The sequence below is a fragment of the Carassius auratus genome, chromosome 9, assembly GCF_003368295.1.
Source record: "Carassius auratus strain Wakin chromosome 9, ASM336829v1, whole genome shotgun sequence".
Lineage (NCBI taxonomy): Eukaryota > Metazoa > Chordata > Actinopteri > Cypriniformes > Cyprinidae > Carassius > Carassius auratus.
The window spans coordinates 3,679,789-3,705,611 of NC_039251.1; the positions used below are offsets into that span (position 1 = coordinate 3,679,789).

Sequence of the window (25,823 nt, forward strand, 5' to 3'; positions counted from 1 at the left end):
CGATAACGCTTCACTGAAGCCAGATCATAGGACTAACTGCAGTCACCCGGATCCAGTACGTATCCAGACCAGATGGTGGATCAGCACCTAGAAAGGACCTCTACTGCCCTGAAAGACAGCGGAGACCAGGACAACTAGAGCCCCAGATACAGATCCCCTGTAAAGACCTTGTCTCAGAGGAGCACCAGGACAAGACCACAGGAAACAGATGATTCTTCTGCACAATCTGACTTTGCTGCAGCCTGGAATTGAACTACTGGTTTCGTCTGGTCAGAGGAGAACTGGCCCCCCAACTGAGCCTGGTTTCTCCCAAGGTTTTTTTCTCCATTCTGTCACCGATGGAGTTTCGGTTCCTTGCCGCTGTCGCCTCTGGCTTGCTTAGTTGGGGTCACTTCATCTACAGCGATATCGTTGACTTGATTGCAAATTAAAACAGACACTATTTCAACTGAACAGAGATGACATCAATGAATTCAATGATGAACTGCCTTTAACTATCATTTTGCATTATTGAGACACTGTTTTCCAAATGAATGTTGTTCAGTGCTTTGGCGCAATGTATTTTGTTTAAAGCACTATATAAATAAAGTTGATTGATTGATTGATTGACTAATGTAGCCCATATTGACTTAAGAGAAATATTAACTAGATGTATTTTACGGTTGTTTGGAAACCTTGTGATCTTGACTAGAGTGTAAAATAAAGTTCTGTGGGTTTGGACAAAGCTTGGCGGGATTTGATCCCATATCAGGAAGCTTTGGATCTGTCTATCTGTCTGGCTGTCTGTTCTGTCTTTCTATCTATATACCTTCTCAAAAAATAAAGGGAATACTTAACAACACAATATAACACACAAGTGTTCCCTTTATTTTTTTTGAGCAGTATATATATATATATATATATATATATATATATATATATATATATATATATATATATAATATAGCTAGCTGTGTATCTATCTATTTATATAATCTATCTATAGATGTAGATCTAGCTTGATGTGTATTTATCTATCTATCTTGCAATCTATCTAGTTATCTAAGCTAGCTGTATCTAACTATCGCACCACATATCCCTCATCTGACTTCATCCCATTTTCACTCATGCGTTTCTGTCTTTTAGGCTGTGATAATAAGTACGGTACGGGTTGCACTTTGCTTTATGTAATAATTGCCAAATATTTTGATTTCAGATATGGGAAAAGCTCTTAAGATGACCACACGTTTCAGGAACGTTAAAATTAAGTTGGTGAGGAGGTCTATCGCGGGCCCTGCAAAGTTTTCTTACCTCAGTCAAGGTCTTCCCCAGCCCAGCTACAATCAGACCCACCCTTCAGACCCTTCTATTACATCTCAACCTGCTGAACCTGATGATGCGACGCCGAGCTGTTCTGAGAGCGCATACAGTAAGGCAAAGAAGAGAGAGCTTCATGCCTGGGATGCAGTCAAGGATGAGATGCTTAAGGTGACGTTTGAATGTTCAGCACCGATCACTACCCAGTGTGCTGTCTGCCGAGAACATGCTGATTATAGGTGCATTGAGTGCAGCTCCACTGCAGTGTTCTGTGAGGTTTGCCTGAAGAGGATTCACAGAAATTCACTGCATCTTCCTGAAAAGTGGAATGTAAGAACAATAGTCTAACATTGCTATTGCTATACTTGCATACAGACAGCAAACTCACAGTAATGTCAGCATATTCATTAGATACTTCAAATTGTTTTAGCACTATGCAGTATCAACTGTTAGTGTCACAAGTTTGTTGTTTTAAGAACATTACAGCTATCCATCTTTCTTACAGAGTGTTTACTATGAGCCATCCTTCCTGGGGTTATTCTTATATTTACCTGAAGGCCATGGCACCCATGCTGTGTACACAAAGGACATGAAGGTCATTGTCAGCACAGGTTTGTCATTTTACCTGATACAAACTCTTAATGTATGTAATTTTATTGACAGGTTAAGGAATTCAATCCAATTATATGTGGCGTAATGATTTCCTTTAAGGAATTAATCAAATTTGTGATGCAATTAAAAAAAAAAAGTTGTTTGTTGATTCCAATAATTACAGACATTAAGTTATATGTGACACACTCAAGTGATTTAGTCTATACTATATAAACTAAATGTATAGTTTATATACTACCATGATGGGTAAAAATCTAGCCTGAATCCACTGTAAGTCGCTTTAGATAAAAGCGTGTGCTAAATGCATACATTTAATTTAATTTATACTGATATGTTAGTCTCTATAGTAGTACTAGGTTATGTTTTTATGTTATTTTGCTCTTTATATTTGGCAGGACGGCTCTGTCTGTTACAGTCTAGATGTGTGCGTGTGAACCAGTAACCTGTACTCTGCTGAGATATGGGCTCCGGCCAGCAACAGCCACAAGCCCCAGACAGACAGCCTTCTCCATCCCTCTGCTAGAGCTTTCTGTTTCTCTGTCACTGGAGTGTCAGGTTTCTGTTGAGGGTTTTTGCAACACCCCATATCCCATTTTAGGCATCACCACTTCCGACAAAGAAGTTTGGTTGATATTTGCCCACAATTAAATGATGGCACCATATGCCCAGCATGTCCAAAGTTTGGTTATAGTTCTAGCATGGTTCTTGTTTGATTAAATTAATGGCATAGAATTAAAATCTGAATGAATATCAAACTAAGTTAATTTGTGTATGTAGTATTATAATAGAAGTAATAGTATAAATGTATAAACCTGGTGCGGGTACAAAACCAGTGTTACTGTAAGTGTTTGTTTTCCAGGCGGATGGAGATATGATTGTCACATTGGATGCAAACTTTGGCCTTGTGAGGAAGTAAAGCCGCAGTACAAGTGTGGTTGATCCATTACACAGAACCCGCATGTTTAGAGGAATACCTGCTATCACATCTTGACAGCTCAAAGCCTCAAGAGGTTAATCATTGTTGCAGAATTTCATGGCCTGAGTCCATGAAATATTAATTAAAATTGTGAAAAAGATCACTATTCCTCCCATAAATCTATGTTTTCCTTAACTCTTTAGGACTGCAGTAAGCTGCTCTCATTCAAGGTCTCCAACAGCTGGAAAGAAAATGACATCAAGCCACTGTGATGTTTCACCCACATGTACAAGACATTATAGACATATAATATAATAATTACTTTACTGCATTACTTGTGCAGACATGTTGTTTTACTAGGTCTGATCTATTTTAAAGCTTAGGCACTGTATTTAAGCATACATATCCCCACTAGTCTGTCTGTATGAGTACAACATAAAAAAATAAACTGTCTATAATTGTTACTGTACAAGCACAGTAAAATATTTTTTATAAAAAATATTGCACTACTGTTATTTTGCATAGAATACATTGTTCAACAATGTTTTTGCACACTCATCCAACTGTATTTATTACCACTGTTCTCACGTTCCTGCTGTTCATAACATATATATAATCCTTCATTGCTCTGTTCATAATGTACATACAATCCCTACACTGCATTCATATTTATATTCTGTATATACTCCGATCAATATTGTATATAGCAACTACACTGTACATTCTGTATATCATAGCTTCACTTACTCTGCACTTTTATGTATATAAAACACTATATTCTTGCTTTTCCGGTTAGATGCTAACTGCATTTCATTAGCTCTGTACTTGTACTCTGCATAATGACAATAAAGTTGAATCTAATCTAATCTAAAAAAAAAAAAATGTGTTTACCATAATGTAATATGTTATTTACTGTAATGTACAAATGTGTGGGAGGTGTTTTGTTTTTTGTGAGCTCGCCATCAAAATCCCCTTTTTATTGCTTAATTATAAGCCTTCAAATATGCACCAAGCTGATGTTTCAAAGGTCAGTATTTCAAAACAGGAGCCATGTAGAATCTTCATACTTACATATGTTACTCTCCAGGTCAAGACCTTTCTAACAATGTATGTGGTTTAGCTCTACAACAAAGTTTTAATTTTCTCATTTCACATGCACAAGCCATCTCGGGTGTAGTTTCAGAGAGCTATTTGAAGGCTCAATTGCCAAAGCCTATATAAAAAGAAGCTATTTGCTTGTTTGTTTGTTTCTGACTTTGTAAACAGATTTATGAACCCACAACATGACAAATACCTTGTCCGCACACACACACAGACTCATTTTGCATTTCTGTTTGGTACACACATGGCTTATATATATATATATATATATATTTAACTCTGACTGAAATGTACATCCACTTCCTGCTGATTCAGATCAACATGAGGAAGCAGAAGTATGAAGAGAGAGATCCAGAGAAACTCCTGCCGTCCAATGGAGAAGTGATTGTGAAACTTGCTGAAGTGGCTTTCAAACAGCTGATGAAGGGCAATGTGATGTTCTATGAGGAGGACCTGATTGAGAGCAGCATAGACGTCACTGACGCATCAGTGTATTCTGGGATTTGCACTGAGATCTTTAAGCAGGAATCTGTGATTCATCAGAGGAAAGTCTACAGCTTCATTCATCTGAGCGTTCAGGAGTTTCTCGCTGCTTTCTATCTGCTTTACTGCTGTTTAACAAAGAACAAGAAAACACTGCGTGAATTCAGATTAAACAGATCTTATAAAGTCTCTCTGTATGATCTACTAACATCAGCAGTAGATAAAGCTGTTGAGAGTAAGAATGGACATCTGGATCTGTTCCTGCGGTTCCTGCTGGGCGTCTCACTGGAGTCCAATCAGAGACTCTTACAGGATCTACTGACACACACCGAGAACAGCTCAGAGAGCATCAGCAGAACCACACAGTACATTAAAGAGAAGATCAAATATGATCCTGATGATGATGATGGTGGTGGTGAGCTGTATGTAGATAAAATTGATCTGCTTAAGAAAAAACAACAAAAGGGACACAAAAAAATAAATCTAGATGGTAATCTCTCAGCTGGTGAATCCATCAATCTGTTCCTCTGTCTGCTGGAAGTGAAAGATCAGACTCTGTTCAGAGAGATTCAGGAGTTTGTGAAATCGGACAAACACACAGAGAAACTCTCTGCTGCTCACTGCTCAACAATCTCCTACATGATTCAGATGTCAGAGGAGCCACTGGATGAACTGGACACCATGAAATACAACACATCAGCTGAGGGGAGAAGAAGACTGATACCAGCTGTGATCAACTGCAGAAAAGCTCTGTGAGTGTTTCATCATCAACTTAAACTATCATATTTAATAATGAATCTGACTCCTTTAAAATAAATGTTCCTGAATGAGAGATTTTCTCCTGAATAACAGAACAGAATCTTAAAGGAGTCAGGACAGGTGTTTTTAATACAGTAGATATTAGAGTAATATCTGGACAACACTAGACACTATTTTAGATTATTATATATTTAAAGAGATCTTAGAAATGGCAATCCCATTCACAGGAATACACCTTTTCTATGGTTTGAATTATTTTATGGCATAATGCAGATCTCTTTAAATATATAATAATCTAAAATAGTGTCTAGTGTTGTCCAGTAAAAAGTAAGCACACTTCAAGCACAAGTGAAACGTCTGAACGTCAGCTTTACTCACCTGAGTATGCCCAGGTGACTTAATCTATCATCTTGAACACTTTGTATATTGACCCCCAAAATAATACGTTGCCACCCCTTTGCCACCCCTGTTTTAAAAGTCTAGCTCCGCCACTGCACAATGCTGACAGAGTAAATATGTGTTATAAAAATAGACCTATATGAGTGATATAGGTCTAGTTTTCTAACACATATTTACTCTGTCAGCATTGTGCAGTGGCGGAGCTAGACTTTTAAAACAGGGGTGGCAAAGGGGTGGCAACGTATTATTTTGGGGGTCAATATACAAAGTGTTCAATTACACTAAAAATAAATTATTTTCCACAAAATGTATACAGATTAAATTAAAGTTGTTTATTTTCCAAAATGTACACAGTTATATATGTATTAAGTATACAGCAAAAATAGAACAAGTATTCAAAGTGCTCCTTGGACTAATCAAGTCCAGTAGTAAACAAATACTGAGGTAAACTTGGACCTTTCAAAACAAGGCAGGACAAGGCAGTTGTCACATTCAAATATGTACCACAAGAATAATAATAGAACAACAATACAAACAAAACATAGAGCCCTTTAACACTGACTCTAATGATAAACTTCAAAAGTTGTACCAGGTATGACCTGCATCTACCCAGTGGTATGGCACCACCAAAGTTCACAAAAACAAACATTCAGAACAGCATAATTCTGCGGTTCTGGTGAGATGAAGAAAAATGTTTTACAAAGTCCTCCATATTAATGGAATATGCCCTCCTTGACTCAACACTGAGTATGCCCAGGTGACTTAATCTATCATCTGCCATTGTTGTCCTGAGGTGGGTTTTTATTAATTTAAGGGCAGAGAAACTTCTTTCGCAGGATGCAGTGCTAACTGGAATCACAACCAAAATTTTACTAAGCCTAAAAAGTTCATGGAAAACCTCTTTGTAAGGTTAAAAAAAAAACACAAACACAAGTAGAGAAGTGTTTTCCCCTCTAATGTTTTCCCCAAAGCAAGCAGGGGTTTCCTCTTTTAAGAATGATGGGCTTTTGGGGTCAAGAGACTGCACTCCTTCCATTATCTCACAGTTCTTTTCAGGAAAACGCTTATCTATTTCTGCTGTAAGACAGAACCTGGTTGAAAATACTTTTATTGAACTCTTCATTGTTTGCAAACTCAGAGTGCCTCTGTCCAACAGTGCTCATTACAAGTGAATTCAGAAATTTCAAATTGGTCTTTGGTCGTCTCTTGTTTTGTGCTTCTGTGCTAATGTTGCAGTGGTGCACAAGTTCTTCAGTCTCCTTCCATAATTCACCAAATGTACAGTCACTTCTGTCGCTTTTTAATGTGTCTGTAAGGGAGCCAACTAGATCTATTGCTCTAACCAGATCAAGACTTCTGGGTTGGAGCATGTCAGACAGGATTTTTACATCCCCAAACACTTTACAAAAAGTAACCAAAAGTCCTATAAACTCTAGGTCAATTTGAGCCAAAAGACCCTTTGCTTCTATTTTCCTATCTCCACTATTCTTCTCAAGTGAAATGTCTTGCAAGAGCCTCAAAACTCTCATAGTCTCTCATAGTCCTACATTCCATGTACCGGCAAGCCCACCTAACATCTGTAAGTCGCTGAAGTTCTCTAGGGTTTTCATTCGGGTACATTTCTTTTTGAACATCAAGCCACTTCATATGGACAGCAGAGCCAGACACAAACCTATAAATACTCTGCAGAAGAGCAAAAAACTCCTCAGCTTCAGGCACTGACTTTACCGCATCAACAAGAACAAGGTTCAGACAATGAGCACTACAATGCACATAAAATGCAAACCTGGCATTGCTTTTAATCTGTGCAGACACACCAGAATGTTTCCCGCTCATTACTGATGCACCATCATAGCCTTGGCCAACAAGGTTGTTTCTGTAGTCAAGCCCATGCCTCTCCAAACATCCAACTATCATTTTGGTTAGACCTTCTGCATCCAAGCTTTCTGCTGACTGAAAGTCAAAGTCAAAGTCACCTTTATTTATATAGCGCTTTAAACAAAATACATTGCGTCAAAGCAACTCAATGACATTCATTTGGAAAACAGTGTCTCAATAATGCAAAATGATAGTTAAAGGCAGTTCATCATTGAATTCAGTTATGTCATCTCTGTTCAGTTAAATAGTGTATGTGCATTTATTTGCAATCAAGCAAACGATATCGCTGTAGATGAAGTGACCCCAACTAAGCAAGCCAGAGGTGACAGCGGCAAGGAACCGAAACTCCATCGGTGACAGAATGGAGAAAAAAACCTTGGGAGAAACCAGGCTCAGTTGGGGGGCCAGTTCTCCTCTGACCAGACGAAACCAGTAGTTCAATTCCAGGTTGCAGCAAAGTCAGATTGTCCAGAAGAATCATCTGTTTCCTGTGGTCTTGTCCTGGTGGTCCTCTGAGACAAGGTCTTTACAGGGGATCTGTATCTGGGGCTCTAGTTGTCCTGGTCTCCGCTATCTTTCAGGGCAGTAGAGGTCCTTTCTAGGTGCTGATCCACCATCTAGTCTGGATACGTACTGGATCCGGGTGATTGCAGTGACCCTCAGATCTGGACACAGACTGGATCTGGTGGCCACGGTGACCTCAGAACAAGAGAGAAACAGACAAATATTAGCGTAGATGCCATTCTTCTAATGATGTAGCAAGTACATAGGGTGTTATGTGAAGTGTTTCCGGTTCCGCTTTACCTAATTAATGCAGCCTACAAATCCTTTAACGGATTTGGATATTAAAAGCATATTAGTATGTTATGTGTATGCCAGGTTAAAGAGATGGGTCTTTAATCTAGATTTAAACTTCAAGAGTGTGTCTGCCTCCCGAACAATGTTAGGTAGGTTATTCCAGAGTTTAGGTGCCAAATAGGAAAAGGATCTGCCGCCCGCAGTTGATTTTGATATTATAGGTATTATCAAATTGCCTGAGTTTTGAGAACATAGCCGACATAGAAGATTATTATGTAAAAGGAGCTCATTCAAATACTGAGGTGCTAAACCATTCAGGGCTTTATAAGTAATAAGCAATATTTTAAAATCTATACGATGTTTGATAGGGAGCCAGTGCAGTGTTGACAGGACCGGGCTAATATGGTCATACTTCCTGGTTCTAGTAAGAACTCTTGCTGCTGCATTTTGGACTAGCTGTTGTTTGTTTACTAAGCGTGCAGAACAACCACCCAATAAAGCATTACAATAATCTAACCTTGAGGTCATAAATGCATGGATTAACATTTCTGCATTTGACATTGAGAGCATAGGCCGTAATTTAGATATATTTTTGAGATGGAAAAATGCATTTTACAAATGCTAGAAACGTGGCTTTCTAAGGAAAGATTGCGATCAAATAGCACACCTAGGTTCCTAACTGATGACGAATAATTGACAGAGCAACCATCAAGTCTTAGACAGTGTTCTAGGTTATTACAAGCGGAGTTTTTAGGTCCCATAATTTACACCTCTGTTTTTTTCTGAATTTAGCAGTAAGAAATTACTCGTCATCAGTGTTGGGGCTAGTTACTCAAAAAAGTAATATATTACATATTACATATTACTCTCAAAAATAGTAATGCCTTACTTTACTTTATTACTCCCTGGAGAAAGTAACTAGTTATATTACTAGTTATATTACTAGTTACATCTTTTTTTCTTAATTACTCTATGATTGCCTGAGATGCATCAGATGGAGGGAGAACATACAAAGGAGGAGTGTTCTTTAGGGTCTTTATCAGTGGCGGCTCCTGCCAATTCTCTCAGGGGGGGCAAATGTTTGCTCTATTAATGAGGATAGGTCACCCATTCAATTGATAAATTAACGGGTAGTTAAAGATGTAAAGGGAACCGAACTACTGTAGTATTAATTAAAAATAAACTGACATTAGGAATCAATCTCTTGCACTCCTTATTTTTCTATATCCGTGTTAACACTATTCAGCAGCATATGAAGACTAACACCAGGATGTGGTTTTTCCAAAAAATACTTTTTACTTTTCGATTTCAGTTTAATAAGAAATAATTGAAGTCACATAAATCACTGTTTACACAACTCACTTATATTACTGCTCGTCAGTACACCTCTAATCAGCGGTTAATTCCATCAGGTGCGTGATTTCACATAGAGCAGCTGTTACTACACAGAGCCGTTATTAACTGAGAAGATGCGCAAATCCACGTTCATTTTCAGCGTTTATTGGCACGGTTGTATGAACATATGGTTCACGCACCTGATGGAATAAACCGCTGATTAGAGAACCGGCTTTACTGAGATGCGCATTAACGAGCGGCCGTGATCGGAGCACTCCTACAAAATAATTACTGAATCTCCACCCGTCGAAACTAGCTTTCTGTTGCTGGGAACCTTCCTCTGAAAAAGAGCTTGCCGTTGTTGACGCTTCCATTTTTCCCCATCTGTCTGAGCGTGCCGCTCTGCTGCCGGCTGTCGACCAATCAGTGATGGTAAATGATACCTCGTGCCAAACCCAGACCAATCACTGTTACATTCACGCCCTCCTTCCCTTCCCTTCTGTTCTCTGTGTTGTGTGCCTTGTGTGTGATGAAGGTGCTACTGGCAAATGTAACGCAAGTAACTAGCTTGGGAAAACTGTAATAATATTACCATTTTCAGACGAGTAATGCCTTACACTACTAGTTACTGAAAAAAGTAATATTATTACAGTAACGCGTTACTTTGTAACGCGTTACACCCAACACTGCTCGTCATCCAGTTTTTTATATCGACTATGCATTCCATTAGTTTTTCCAAATAGTTCCTCAATTAAAGTTTGGATGCGTGTCTCTAATTCTGAAATCTTCTCTGTCAGCCTAACTATTTCCCTGCATTTATCACATGTGAATCCCTCATCTGCGACAGAGATAGATAAACTGTACATGTGGCAAGAGGTGCAAATAACGATAGCAGGAGAAGCCATTACTCACCGTGCTTGATGAAATATTCTTACTGCGGTTGTTTGATGAACTTGTGAAAAACTGGAGCGAGAGAGAGGAGAGGAGAAAAGAAAACGCTAATGACAAGCTAACGAGTGCTAACGCTTTGCAGGTGTACTGCACTCACGGATATAAAATAAAAGTGAACGATCAAAGTTAATCTGATAAGATTGATCGATAATCTCAGAAATATGGTGTGAATTAAGTTATATTTTACCACTTTAAAAAAACAGACCGTGATAGTAAGATAAAGATTCTAGAGAAAAAATAAAATAAAAACAGCTACACGGAGCTACGATTAGCTACAGAAGTCAAACAGGAAGTAGAGAAAACACTGTCCAACAGAAAGTGCAAGAAGCTTTAGTGTACAGCACCGCTGTAATAGAATTGCAGAATTAAAGACATTTGTTATTTTTTTGCAAGTCTTTTGTTTCATCTGCCAATACACTGAACACTTCGCTTTCTTTTACTTCTGCAACAATTTGCTTCTGCACCATATCTGCTAAAACCTGAAGCATCTCATTTTGGATTTGGTGGCTGGTGTACTTAGCATTGCCCTGTGCAGCAAGTCTTTCATCAATAAAGGGGTCATGCTTTGCAACGAGATTCAAAATGGCTAAGAAATTGCCTTCATTCTCAGACTCTCCACCCTCCCTGTGGCCCCTCTGTGCAATGTTTTGAGTAGCAGTAAAGACAAAAGACATCGGCAATTGTTTTGATGTAATTTTTATTTTTCTCAACTTGCTGTTTTCTAAATTTTAAATTTTCCAAATTGGGGTCGTGGAAACCTGGCGAAACATGGCTGAACAGGTTCTTCATCCTTCGAACTTGAGATGTCTTTAAGTAAAAATAAAATTAAATAAACAGACACTTTTTACTATACTAGATCAAGAAGTGAAAAACACTAGTCTAGATCATGGCTATTATACTGTTAATGTTTTTGTACATGGCTAATGTACCTACCACTTGGTCCTTTTGTTGCACATGTGATGCTTGAGCTGGGTGTGGGGAGTACAGTGCATTGTTCTTTTTTGTTCTATTAGGACTGGCTCGCCGTCTTCCTCATCACTGGTAGAAATAACCGTCTCACTCTGGTCTTCTTCTGAAATTGAATTAATTATAAAATTATAATTGAATATTATACCATAATACTTTGCACAAGAATCATCACACAATCTGAATTTAAGACACAATTTACTGCCTCTGCTCACTGCTCTGACCTGCTGGTGATACACTGGGTTCTTGTGTGTCATCATCTTTCTCTTCTTGACTTCCTTGTCCCCCACCTACATATGGTTCACTACAACAGCTGACACTGGGACTGGGATCTGTTAGGCCCTGATCTGCACCTGACTTTTGCTTCTTTAGAAAGAAGTTGGTGATATTGCTTTTTCTCTTCATTCTGCTGTCCCTATTCAAAGGAAAGCTTGGTTACACACCTCAGGAAGAAACTAAAATTTGGAACAATTTGCTTGTTATTATTTACCATGAGTACACCGTGTTACATCCCTGCCCCTGTTTTGTTTTTATCATTTGAGTTCTAGGACTGACTCCTTTTTGGTGGGCGGGATCGCTCTAATGAAGATCAGCTGCATCTGTGGCAAACTATATAAGGAGCTCCTTAATTTTGCCTAGTTTTCTCTCATTTGTGTTTTGTGATTTTTGTTTGAAGAGTGGGTTCTTGAATTTGTGTTTGAAGAGTGGGTTCTTGAATTTGTGTTCCCATATGATTTCCACAACTCTACCAACCTCATTTCCAACTGTTTATTGATTTGATTTTGTGTTGATATTTACTATAATTATCTTGTGTTCGAACCCTAGACATTATTTGTTTAATTTTAAATAAACTTACAATTTCTTTATTTGAAATCATCTTGTCAGTTGTCCTCTTTATGTTATGACCTTGAGCCGGGTCGTAACATAAATTGGGGCCTCGTCCGGGATCAATAATGGTTTGGATTGGAGGTTTTATTTGTTGAGTGGAGTGTGGAAAGGGGTATATAGGATTATTAGAAGTCTCCGGTTAGGTAGAGTGTTCCAGCTGGGTTGCTAGTCAATACTTCCAACGGCACACTGTTTGTTTTGTTAATTTGTTTTGTTATTTTTGAAGGTATCCCGGGTGGAGATTTAATCTCTGTTGGGGGTACGCTATTCAGGGCGTGGTTTTTTGCCAGGTGACATGAAGTTCAGCGTTTAAAGTGGCCCCGAGCCTGGTAAGCCTTTGAAGATTAGAGAGGATTTTTTTTTATATAGTGTACCGGAGTTGCTGTCTAAGATAGCCATGTTCAGTGGTGTTTTATTTAGCATCATTGTTTAGTGTTGGGAACTTGTGAAAAGTTGTTATGTTTGAGAGAGCAGGATTTTTTTTTTTCTTTTCTCACTCCCACTTACTTCAGGTTGGTAAGTAATTTTCCACCAGTAACCAAAGTTGTTGGTATGTCAATGTGTTGGGTAACATGCGGTGGTGATGTAGCATGCTAGGTTGTTGAATGTGGTCAGCAATTTAGGCATGATTTTGGTGATTTGAGGAGGTTTCTTTTTGAACCTTACCATAGTGTTAGCATTTTACCTGTTGAGAGGTTTTTGGTAAACCTATTTAGTGTTCGGGTAAGTGATTGACTTGTTGACTGGTGCAGATTAAAATTACCGTTTTAGTAGTTGTGTGGAAATGGAGTTGGTCAAAAGTTTAAATCCTTGTTTTTATGAAATATAATTGAAAGGATACTGTGGTGTTTTCGGGAACTCCTAAAGTGGCTACTGTTCTGAAGGTGTAGAGTTTAGCTATGGCTTTTAATGTGGAAGTTTTTTTGAAAGAGCCTTCTGAGGAAGCACTTGAAAAGTGCACTAAAGAGCAGCTGTTGTTGGTTGCTGCTCATTATGATATAGAGTTTACTAGTGCTGATAAGAAACTTAAAGAGTCGATCTTAAAAAGTTTAAAGGGCACTTTAGAGGAAAATAACGTTTTTGGTGGAAAATTACAGGTGCCAGGTCCCATTGTTGGCAGTGAAGTCAAGCTGAAAGAGATGGCTACGGGAAAAAGAGTTGGATGTTAGTGAGGTGTCGTCTAGAACAAGACCAATTAGCTTTGAAAGTGAAAGAGCTACAGGGAGAACTTGAGATTAGGAAATTGGAGGGACAGGAAAGGGAGTGTGAGCGGGCTTTTGACCTTAAGAAAATGGAGCTGGAGTTGGCAGGTCGGAGGCCTGAGGGCCAACTGCCTGTTTCACCTTTTGTTGTTCCCTCCGAGATTCCCCAAAGGGTAGAACATGTTTTTGATATTGGGACGCATATAAGGATGGTTCCTCCTTTTTCTGAAAAAGAGGTAGAGAAGTATTTCTCCCACTTTGAGAGAGTTGCTACTACACTGAAGTGGCCTAAAGAGGTTTGGACGCTGCTTTTACAATGTGTGCTTACGGGTAAGGCTCAGGAGGTTTATTCAGCACTTAATCTAGAACAGAGTGCTGTATATGATACTGTTAAATTCCAGTATCATCCTCCATTCTCCATGCTTACGAGTTAGTGCCCGAAGCATATCGTCAACGCTTTCGAAATTACTTTACAAACGTCTGCTTCTCACTTTTAGAGTTTGCTCGAGAAAAGGAGAACATGTTTGATAGGTGGTGGGCTTCTAAGCAGGTTGAGACCAAAGAACAGCTCAGGGAGTTGGTTCTTATAGAAGAGTTTAAGAATTGTCTCCCAGAAGGACTTGTTACTTACTTGAATGAACAGAAGGTTTCCAAGTTGTGTGATGCAGCCACTAGGGCTGATGAATTTTCTCTAACCCATAAAGGGTTGTTTGGAAATCGTGACCTAAAAAGAAACTACTATCAGAGTCGAAGTAAGTTGGTCATGGCCGGATCTAATTCTGGTTCAACCTCTCCTAGGAAACTTGAGACAGTTCCTGTTAAGGCAAATATTATTTGTTTCCATTGCAAAAAGCCAGGTCATAAGATATCGGAGTGCTTTGTTCTCAATAAGAAAGCAAAATCTACCAAGCCAGTGGGGTTAACTACTGCATGCCAATTGCCCCTTTTGCCAAGTGACGAGTGTTTTGAGCGCCACTCTCCGAAGGGGGAGAACATGGAAAGTAGTGATGGTTCCACTGATTATACTCCTTTTTTAACAACTGGAGTTGTCTCTTTATCAGGACAGGATGGTGGTGTTCCGGTGCGTATTCTCAGGGACACGGGAGCTGCACAATCGTTACTTCTTAAGGGGGTATTACCTATGTCTGACCAGACTGATACAGGTGCTCAAGTTTTGGTAAGAGGGGTTGAAATGGGCTGTACCATTGTCCCTTTACATCGCACTGGTATAAAGTCACCCTTGGTCTCTGGTCAGGTAGTAGTAGGAGTGCTACCTTCTTTGCCAATTGAAGGGGTTTCCTTCATTTTGGGCAATGATTTGGCAGGAGTTAAAGTTATACCTAGGCCTCAAGTTACTGAAGCGCCTATATCAGGTGAGAGCTTTGATGAGTTGTCTCAGACTTTTCCAGATGTTTTTTCAGTATTTGCGGTGACATGGGCTATCTCTAAACAGACTTCTAATTCCACCGATGAAGGGGGTACGAAATTTAATTTGGCCGATACTTTTTTTGGGGAGTGTGATTGGAAGGGTGGAGATAAAGATGGTTCTGTTGAATCTGAGATAATGATAGGTAAGGAAGTGTTAGAAACATCCCAAGACATTCCTTACAGAAAATCATTGATTACAAGGGATCAACTCATTTTAGAACAGAGTAAAGACTCTTCTTTATCTTCCCTGTTAGATGAACTGAGTACGGAGCAAGAGGTGAATGAGTTGTCATCTGGGTTTTTCCAGAAGGACGGGGTACTAATGAGAAAATGGTGCCCTCGATCTTTGTCTGAACAAGATGACTGGTGCAATATTTTTCAGGTCGTGGTACCTCAGGTTTTTCGTGAAGTTCTCAAGCTAGTGCATGACTGTAGTATGGCCAGACATATAATTGTATATTGCAGAATTTCTATTGGCCTGGTCTATAAAGAGATGTAGTTTCTTATTGTAAGACATGCCATATTTGCCAGGTAACAGGTAAACCCAACCAAACTATACCAGTTGCTCCTTTGCATCCTATTCCAGCTTTTGAGGAGCCTTTTGGTAGAGTTTTAGTAGATTGTGTTGGTCCATTACCTAAAACCAAACGCGGCCACCAGTATTTGTTGACGGTTATGTGTGCATCTACTCGCTTCCCAGAGGCCATTCCTTTAAGGAAGATAACAGCTCCCGCTGTGGTACAGGCCTTGCTGAAGTTCTTCTCAATGTTCGGGCTTCCAAAAACTGTTCAGTCTGATCAAGGGTCCAATTTTATGTCCAAAATTTTTGAGAAGGTGCTGGATCAGTTGGGTATTTCATCTTGCCATTCTAGTGCTTATAATTATCTTGTGTTCAAACCCTAGACATTATTTGTTTAATTTTAAATAAACTTACAGTTTCTTTATTTGAAATCATCTTGTCAGTTGTCCTCTTTATGTTATGACCTTGAGCTGGGTCGTAACACCGTTACTAATAATACAAATATTAAAGTAATACATTACGACAAAATCTGAGTATATTGAGGTCTAGCCTATTTGACAACACAAGGAAAATTGCTTAAACCCGTCTAGACATGTTATGTTAAGTGCTAATAAATTGTATGTCTACACAAAGTTAGTTCAGTACTTCAGTACATCTCTACAGTCCCATCTACTATCAGGGATGCAAACACATGTATGGTCAAAAAAGAGAGAGGTTATTGAAGCCCTCGCCCCGTGGCAAATATCCAGATACTTTACATAATTGTGATGAATCCTTTGTAAGTTATCATTTTGCATTGTAAGATTACAGTTAACACCTTTAAATTAGAGCCCGACCGATATATCGGCCGGCCGATATTATCGGCCGATATGAGCTAATTGCATTTAAATCGGCATCGGCGTTTATAACGGCCGATGAAACATGAGAAACAGTCTCATATTCTTCACTCATGTTATGAGTGTTGCATAGTTTGCCCACCAGAGGGCGGTCTGCAGCTCCAGAGTTGCAACAGCGCCAGAAATCCACAAAGAAGAAAGCGATCAGCCAAGCCACCCAGGTGAGTCTGTCCTTCGTCATGTGAAATGATTGTAGATTTAGTTCATACACTGTATATAAAAACGGTGTGGTAGTTCTAGTTAACGGTCCTATCATTATCACTTCTAAATATTCTGTAACATCACTTACAGCCGTTAATGCATTGCTATATTAGATTAGCCACAAAGCTAATACCATGTTTATCAGTGGAAGAGCGCGAACGTTAATAAGAGGTCGAACTATAAAGTTAGCGTTTAGTGCTTATTCTATTGCGGTGTGTTTCCCACATAATGACCGCGTAATGGGCCTTTCACACAGGACGCGGTATGCACAGCGTTTGGCCGCTGGGTTTAGCGTTGCCTTTCAGATACAACGCGATTTGCCCTGCTCTGCGCTATGGCATAGGCGGAGTTTTAAAAACTTTTAGCGGGAGCTCTTTCATAGTCTGTTGTTCCTCTTTTCGGTCAGCAGCAAACATGTATCTGTCCCGTTGTAAGAAGCGAGCGATAGCGCTAGTCCTGCTGATGAGAATTAAGAGAGAAGCAAGGAAGAAGAGGCTACCCTCAGGCCCAGGGAACAATTTGGTGAATTCAGGCTGGTTACGTTACTCTAACGCTAATATAGCTTCCTTTTTAGCAGGCCCCTTAAATGCTTGCTATTAACTTGTTTGAAGGTGGTTCTTCTCAAAATTGACAGCGTTAACCATTTTGATTCAGACTGCACAAAGAGAAGAGGAGAAGATATACGGGTCCGTTGTGAATGTGTCTGTGAGAGCAAATATAGTGTAGTTACAGTAACTACAGTAGGTGCGTCAGAAATGATTAAATCAGAGGGGACATGTAAATAAATCTGAGCTGAACAAGCGCTTTTTTCTGTTCTTTTTTTTTCTTACATATTGTTTCAAAGCAGCTTTACAGACATAACAGGAAAATGTTGAAATAATATTGTTAAATATAAGGAGGTTAATACCTATTGCTTGACAAAAAAAATATATATATATATTTCTCATTTTTGCCTATGTAGGAGATCCCTGTTTATTATTATTATAATTCTAATGATGACATGAGTAATGATACATGGTGATATTATTAATACACATGCTTATTCTTTCTATGTCTCTCTTTCTGCCCTACAGATGGCTGAAAAGGGTGAATGATGTAGCAGCAAAAGTGTGGGACTACTTCTGCAAATACTTTAACTTTAACTTTAGTATTATAATTTATTTACAGTACACACACAGACTGTTAAAATCAGCTTCAACTGGAAGAAAGTAAAAGTGTTAAATGTTTAAAATCAGACTGTTTTTTGATCGTTAAAAAATATATACTTTTGATGTGCAATTGTTTAGTGATTGAGACCGTAATCTAAGGCTTTTTTTTACATAAATCCCTTCTGGAAAATGGTTTATACAGCCCACATACATAGAACAGGCAGATATTTTGCCATTGAATGTTATGTAAGTGCAGCTTATAGCAAATGGGTCTAATATCCAGTTTATTTTCAAAATCAAAATATCGGCTTATAAATCGGCTCTTTTCAAGTTAATATCGGCATCGGCATCGGCCCCCAAAAATCCATATCGGTCGGGCTCTACTTTAAATATTACATAAATGTATTATGTATTTTTATTAAACTTAGTGAGTGAGTGTATAAATGAGCAGCAAAAAAGAATTCTTGAAAAAATCTGCACAGTAACTTTATAAAATCTAAACATGTTAATAAAAACAAATTACTATTAGTATATATTATATTTATATAGCCTACACTACAAATAAATAATATACAATTAAATTATGCTTATTTTAAATGTATTGTGTAGGCTAGGTATAAAAAATATAGACTTTTAATAATCTTTCAGTGCGCAAAACCATGATAATATGAAACGCTTCAAAACAGAGCGCACAAAGCGCGTATGCGCATCGCGGGTGCAGATTGATGTGCTCAAAGCAAAATGGGGTCACAGTGTGCTGCGCTGCTCAAGTGCGCATTTAGAAGTTCAAGGCACAAAATGAAGAAATGTCGAGCGCACAAATCCTAGTGTATATCTGTGCAACACTTTATTGATCATTTGTTTCTTCACAGTTTTAAATTCCTGTTGTTGTGCGTTTTATGCCAATTCATGGTCCTTGTGATGTGTGTGATCTAACTTAGCAGGCACACGGTAGCGAGTCATTAAAACAGCAACAAATATGAAATATAAATACACACAATAAAGTCATTTTATGCAAACCCACAGCCTTTTATCTACAGATCAAGCATTATAATGTGAATATGTCATATTGGACAGAGTTTTACCGTGTATCCTGATGTAACCGGACGAGGCGCGCGCGCTGTTTGAATACTGAATGGAGAATGATTGACAGCCGAAGAGGAGGGAAAACGAGTTTCCGTAAACTTTAGTTTAATGATGTAAGTAGACTTCTGTCCCTCACATTAAGCTATGGAATGGTTTCAGATGACTAATCAGACCCTCTCAGACACAAGTCACCCAAACTGATGTGAAAAAGCGTGAGTCGCCACAAAGCGCGCTGTTTGCATCCCTGTATCTCCACGGTGGTTTTATTAAGATTAGTTCAATATGCTGCATTACACGTGCCAATATGAATAAGCCTACCTAATGTCTGTGATTGTTGCTGAACATTTGCTAAAGACATGTTTTAAGCATCTTCACGCAGGCGTGACAGTATTAACGTTAGTCAGTCAGTTTCACGAGGCTAGTAACGTTAATGCAAATTTAAGTATTAATGCTAAACACTACAGTGCAACGTCTCCCTTACTGTTAAAACAGTACTTAGTTTAATTTAATACCAATAAAAGCCGTACATACCAGCAAAACGCTCTTCATCGATCCCGTGTGTGCTGCCGCGTTGTTTTGGAGCCGTTTGGAACACGAAAGAGCTGTGTCAGCTTATCCAATGAAAAGTGTAGCAGCAGCTGCATGCTTGTGCGTGCTGCGTAAGGATGCATTCACGTCTGCTGGGAGATTTGAGAAATGTTCGTAAAAATCAAACAGTGTAATGTTTTCAGCGGGGTGGCAACAGGGGTGGCAAGGACTTCATCTAGCCCTCTGGCTCCGCCACTGGCATTGTGACCACATTAATGTCAGAAATAAAAGATTAAAACTTACATTTCAGCAGGGCACACACATACATGAATTATTCACACAAAACAAGCTGAGAGTTTGTAATTTAATGAGATCTGTGTTAAATATCCAGTTACATGTCAGCCTTTTATGAAAATGACTTTTACAAACTCAGATGTGACTCATTTCTGTGAAGGACTACAGAACAAGCCCTGATTCACAACATTAGTGTCCAAACACAGAAATAAAACATGGTCTATATATCAGATCAGGATCTGAAGACTATAATAAACACAAATCCAGCTCTAGAGCATCAGATCTCACAGTCAGCTCAAAACAATGATGTGCAGGACACCACTGATGATCTTTATGATTGTGAAGGAGAGGAATGAAAGGCTACTCTCTCGTGAACACGCTGCTGGAGAAGATTCTTCTGTGTGTTTCAGGAAAAGTTCATCAGTAGTTTAGTGCTCGAGCGCTGCTCAACAATGTCATAGACACGGGTTCAGATCCATTTATCTGTTGATTTCTTGAATAAATGCAGAGATTTGTGTGAATTCTGCAGTTCTGAAACACCTTGATTGATGTTTCACCTTGATTCATTCAGCATATAAATCCATGCACTGATACACTTTTAATGCTCCGATGTGAAGTAAACCAGCTTTTCTTGATTTTATGTCAAGAATACAGTAAAATACAGTCTAAATATGATGCAGTGCTATGTAGCGTACAGTAAAACATTAGCACATGCACACAGTCTTGAGATTTATTGCTGCTTGAATTTGTCCTGAATAACAAAAACAGAACTTCAGAAGTGCTCAATTTACTTCACTGCAAAAAAATAATTTTCTTAGGATTTTTGTCTTGTTTTCTAGAACAAATATCAAAACATTCCTGAATCAAGATCAATTTACTTGAGAAGCAAAATGATTTCAGATTTTAAATCTTGTTTTCGGAAAAAAAACGGTTTTGCTCAAAGGAAGAAAACAATAGTATTAATAATTCAAAGCAAAATCTATTATCTTTCTTGCCATTGGCAGAATTATTACTTTTATTTCTTCAGAAAACAAGACTTTCTATCTGAAGTGTAAGTCCGTAAGTCGTAATTAGAGGAGCAAATGACTGTTTCTCCAGACAGATCTGTCCTTAATATCACTATGAAACAATATCTCACATTCAACTCTGTGTGTCTGTTCAGTCCTGAAGCATGACAGTTTCAAACAGCAGCATTGAGTATCAACATGCAGAAATCTCATTCTATCAGCAGCAGTTTGTGGCAATGCTTGTCATTATATCTCCTCTCCTGCTCTGAGACCAGAGTCAATAACAAACTACACACACTTCAACTACAATTAACACTGTGTCATTGTTCTCTACAGGTTTAGAGGTTGTGACGTCACAGATGAAGGTTGTTCTGCTCTGGTTTCAGCTCTGAGATCAAACCCCTCACACCTGAGAGAACTGAATCTGTCTGGGAATAAAATAAGAGATTCAGGAGTGAAGTGTCTCTGCGCTGGACTGGAGGATCCTCACTGTAAACTGGAGAAACTGTGGTAAGATTATATATGACACACTGTGAAATATTTGTGAAGTGAAAAACAAATCACCCAGAAAGCCAGAAAACACAATGACAAGTGTCACGGGAGGAGCACGAGACAGACACAGTGGGCGTGGCGTCGGGCCTCGGAGAGGCTTTTATTAACAGAAATCAAATAAAACGGGATAAAAGGTGGCCAAAGGGGAAGAGTGTCCAAAACAACAGGGAATCTGGTGCCCTCGTCGTGATGCGGGGTTCGTGTGGGTCGGGCAGTGTTCATGGAGGAGGGGTCCAGGTAAGGGGCGGAGTCCGGCGGTCGCACGCGCTCCCCTTTTCGGTCCAGGGCGCGAGGGGTGGCGGCTTCCTCTAGTGGCCGCATCTCTCTCGTTGGCCGCGGCGCTGGTAGGGGATGGACGGCCCGGCATCCTGGCCCTTCGGCCGTGCAAACGGGTGTGGTTCCCATCCGGATCGCGGGTCCGGCAGCTCACGTCTCCAGTGGCGCGGGAGTCCCTCAACGCACCCTTCCTGGACCCACGAGGACACCCGTGTGCATGTACGGGGAAGAGACCGGTCTCCCGAGGAGAGGCGCATTGGGCTTTTAAACAGCGGCGGTGATGAGGCTCCATTTCCTTCAGGTGTGCCCCATCACACGCCGCCAGCCCTGACTGGTCTAGCGCCCCTCCTCTCACACACCCACTCCAGTCGGGAACATGGTGAAGGGCGATGATTTAGGACGGGGTGCCGGTGACAATCAGGGAGGAGGCAGCTGACTCGTCACACAAGTCAGACAAAATTAAACAAAAGTAGGTATTGTTTGTGAATGTAATACTTCCTACTGACTGGATGAGACTAGGGATGTCGTGATATACTGGTATTGACAATAACTGTGATATTCAAAGCAACAATAATCAATATCGTGTTAATGTAGTGTGTGACGATATATCACAATATTTAAAATGAACAGTTCTCTTATGATAACAGCACATGTAAATACTTTAAACATTTCTTCATTAAACTCTATAAAATGTTAAGTTGGTCTCAGTGCTATGCACTTAATGCCTCATCATTTTTCAATAAGGTTCATTTAGTTAATTACATTATTTAACATATATAAATAACATAAATAATAATGAACAATATTTCCACAGCATTTATTAATCTTAGTTCCTGTTAATTTCAGCATTTACTCATGCATTATTAAAATCACAAGTTGTGTTTGTAAACATTAATGCCCTGTGAACTAACATGAACAATGAATGACTCTGTTTTTATTAACATTAACAAAGATTAATAAATTGTGTAATAAATGTATTGTTCATTGTTCATTCATGTTAGTTAAAGCATTAATGTTAACAAATGACATTTTATTGTAAAGTGTTACCATTAATATATATTCATCATACCGTTGAACTGACAGTATTTTCTCTCTTGTTATTTCATAGGAGCTTTAAAGAAGTGCCCTGTGTTTATCAGTATCCTTGTGTTTGTTGGGTGAAAAATAATAACTTAATAAACAAAGTAAAATATAATTTTGACTGATATCCTTTTCCCCCAAGGTTTCTATAGATATCACAGTATATCGATTGTGTGTCTTTGTTTCTTGTTCATGTGTGGACTTCTGTGTTCATGTTAAAGCTGTTTCTGCATTAATAACACCTTTACATGGATTCTGTTACACTAAGTGCTAATAGCTCGTCTTGTTAGCAAAGGCTTGACTGTTAGCAGACAAAATTACTAAAGAAACCAGTCAGATAAGTGAGAGAGTAAGAACAGTGGGCTTTTGAGGAGACCGACCCGAGTACATAGCTGCATTTCTTCTGATTTAAGTCCCGTTCACACCAAGAACGATAACTATAAAGATAACTATAAATTTAACAATATTAGCATCCACACCAGCAAACGATATTGTTTGTGTATTTTAAGCGCACGCGCATCTGCTGCTTTAAATTCTTGAGATTATTACAGCAGGATTGATTATGATTGGCTGTCAATGTTTTTATTGTTCATCAGAAAAAAATATATAATAAGATATAATAAGAAAATATTCAAAACACTGAAATAAAATGTCTAACATGTATGTAAGTAAGTATATATGTGGTGTCCTCACATTGATCAGATGCTAGGTAGGCGGTAGGTTAGGATCCCCACTGAAACATGTTACTAGACCCGATGACTTTTAATGAATGACGGTGAGAATCTGATATTGGTCGTGCTGTCATCAAATTCACAACGGTTGTGCTGTAATTATATAATAGACTGTCTCTAGCTGATCACATGCCTGTATTTGGTTAAAGATCCTGACAGTGTAATAAAGATTTTTTTCTTTTTCTTTTTGAGTGAGGTTTTAAATTATTTATGATCATGTTTTTTTGTTCTTTGACATTTTAAATCTCAGTCCAGTGATGCATCACACATTGATTTGTTCTTTCTCTTTACTCATGGATTCACAGCTAAACTGATCTGATATGAGAGAGTGAAGAGTGTGTCATTGTTCTCTACAGGTTGAGATATTGTGACGTCACAGATGAAGGTTGTTCTGCTCTGACTTCAGCTCTGAGATCAAACCCCTCACACCTGAGAGAACTGGATCTGTCTGAGAATAAAATAAGAGATTTGGGAGTGAAGCGTCTCTGTGCTGGACTGGAGGATCCTCACTGTAAATTGGAGAAACTGTGGTAAGATTATATATGACACACTGTAAAATATTTGTGAAGTGAAAAACAAATCACCCAGAAAGCCAGAAAACACAATAGCGGTGTCTGAAATCATTCACTCGTTCTCTGATCCCTACATAGTGTACAGCAGTTGAGTAGACTACATCAGAAGGAGTGAACACTGTGTCATTGTTCTCTACCCGTTGAGAGATTGTGGCGTAACAGATGAAGGTTGTTCTGCTCTGGCTTCAGCTCTGAGATCAAACCCCTCACACCTGAGAGAACTGAATTTGTCTCGGAATAAACTACGACTATCAGGAGTGAAGTTACTCTCTGATCTGAAAGATGATCCACGTTATAAACTGGAGATATTATACTACTGTGAGTATATTATTATTTAAAATAGCTAAAGTTTAGTAACAGACATATTTGGAGAATATAAGATAATAATTCAGCTCCACTTTAGTTTCTGTACTTTAAACTGTTTAATTCTGTGATGATCTATGAATATATGAATATGTTCATCTCCTCCAGTGTCTCTGTGTGTAAATGATAAAGAGAGAGTTGTTGATCATTCACTGTTATTAATCTATGATCAGTTGTTCATCAGATCAGAGTATGTGAGCGGAGTGGAGCGTCAACAATTTCTCCTCCGCGCTCCGATCATTTAATTATCATTACGCTCCGCTCCACTCCACACTCACTGATATCAGAAACACTGCTCCACCTTCACTCCACGTCTAAAGTATTTCAGTATGTGTGAAATTATACGCTTCAACTTCTGTTCATAACGTATATTAAACAATAAATAAAAAACACAAGGAGAGTTTCAAAGTGGTTTACTGGAACACTAGTGTGCAAACTTTTTTCCTCCCACATGACAAATATCATATATCAGCATTAAAACGTAAAACTGCTGCTTTTTGTGGTGCAGATTTAGTTTGTGATGAAATGTTTTCGGCAGTTATTTTACTATGCATCGATGCATTTCTTCTACAGATTTCTGCTCATTCAAAATCAGATACAGATGAAGTAGCTCTGTAAGATTACATTTGTTTGAATGCATAATTGAGAAAGCGATTGCGTGTGAATAATTAAGTGTTGTAGTAGTCTCTGTTTAAATCATGCTTTCAGCTGATAATATTCAGTATTTAGAAGAATCAAACATCCTTGAGAACTATAACTTCCCGCTCGTGTCCATATAGCCGTCATAGCCTTCACATTCTTTCTGATTTGAGTGATCCTCATCTATCAAGCTAGCTAAATATGTTTAACATGTGATTTCTTGCTTAATATCCAGTTATATTATGGGCTGTTGGCATGAATTGTACTCGTGACGGAGCGGTGCTGGAGCGCTCTTGAAACGAGTGAAAACCAAGACGCTCCGACTTTTAAAAGATCTGCTCCTCGCTCCAGTCAAAATCACACGCTCCACTCCGCGCTCCGCTCACATACTCTGATTCATATCTCTGACTGTAATATGAATATACTGTGTGTTTCTGAGCTGGATTTGCTGATGTGATGTGACAGCAGTAATGTCTCATACTCATATCTGACTGTCTGTGTGTTTTATTGTAGGACTCTCAGTATTTAGACGTCAGTTCAGTTTCCTCAGGATCAGCTGATGGTGAATAAGAGCCGCTACAGGAATCAGTGATGTGAAGTTAAATGAATGCATGGAAGTGTAATGTGTGGAGCAGTGTTGATGAACAGAAGAAACAAGCTTCAAGGAAACTGAACAAATCCAGCCCTCTTTCTCTCAAGCAGAGATCGTCACACATTTACTGAACAATGTAGCAGTAATGGGGTGTCAAGGTTTTTATCGAAAGGACATTAAGAAAATAGTTGATCTGTTTATACAGCACTGAAAACCAAGAAAATCAATGTGATATTTTCAGTGATGTGCTTATATCCTGAGTTGTCCAGATTTAATATAGATCATCATAACTGTGTATCCTGAAATTCAGAAATAGACAACGTATC

The 25,823-nt window shown here is 38.8% G+C and overlaps 1 protein-coding gene and 1 long non-coding RNA gene across 2 annotated transcripts; both read left to right on the forward strand.

The window, feature by feature from the left end:
- Nucleotides 1-2,205: 2,205 nt before the first annotated feature.
- LOC113109252 (uncharacterized) lies at nucleotides 2,206-3,367 on the forward strand. The gene is made up of 3 exons (XR_003292906.1): nucleotides 2,206-2,476; nucleotides 2,768-2,918; nucleotides 3,028-3,367. It is a non-coding gene; the product is annotated as an uncharacterized LOC113109252 (long non-coding RNA).
- A 473-nt stretch (nucleotides 3,368-3,840) lies between these two features.
- Nucleotides 3,841-25,589, forward strand: LOC113109283 (NACHT, LRR and PYD domains-containing protein 3-like). The gene is made up of 5 exons (XM_026272907.1): nucleotides 3,841-3,851; nucleotides 4,378-5,160; nucleotides 23,688-23,861; nucleotides 24,043-24,221; nucleotides 25,419-25,589. Coding segments are annotated over exons 1-5 (1,149 nt in total). The 3' UTR covers nucleotides 25,421-25,589.
- Nucleotides 25,590-25,823: the final 234 nt, after the last annotated feature.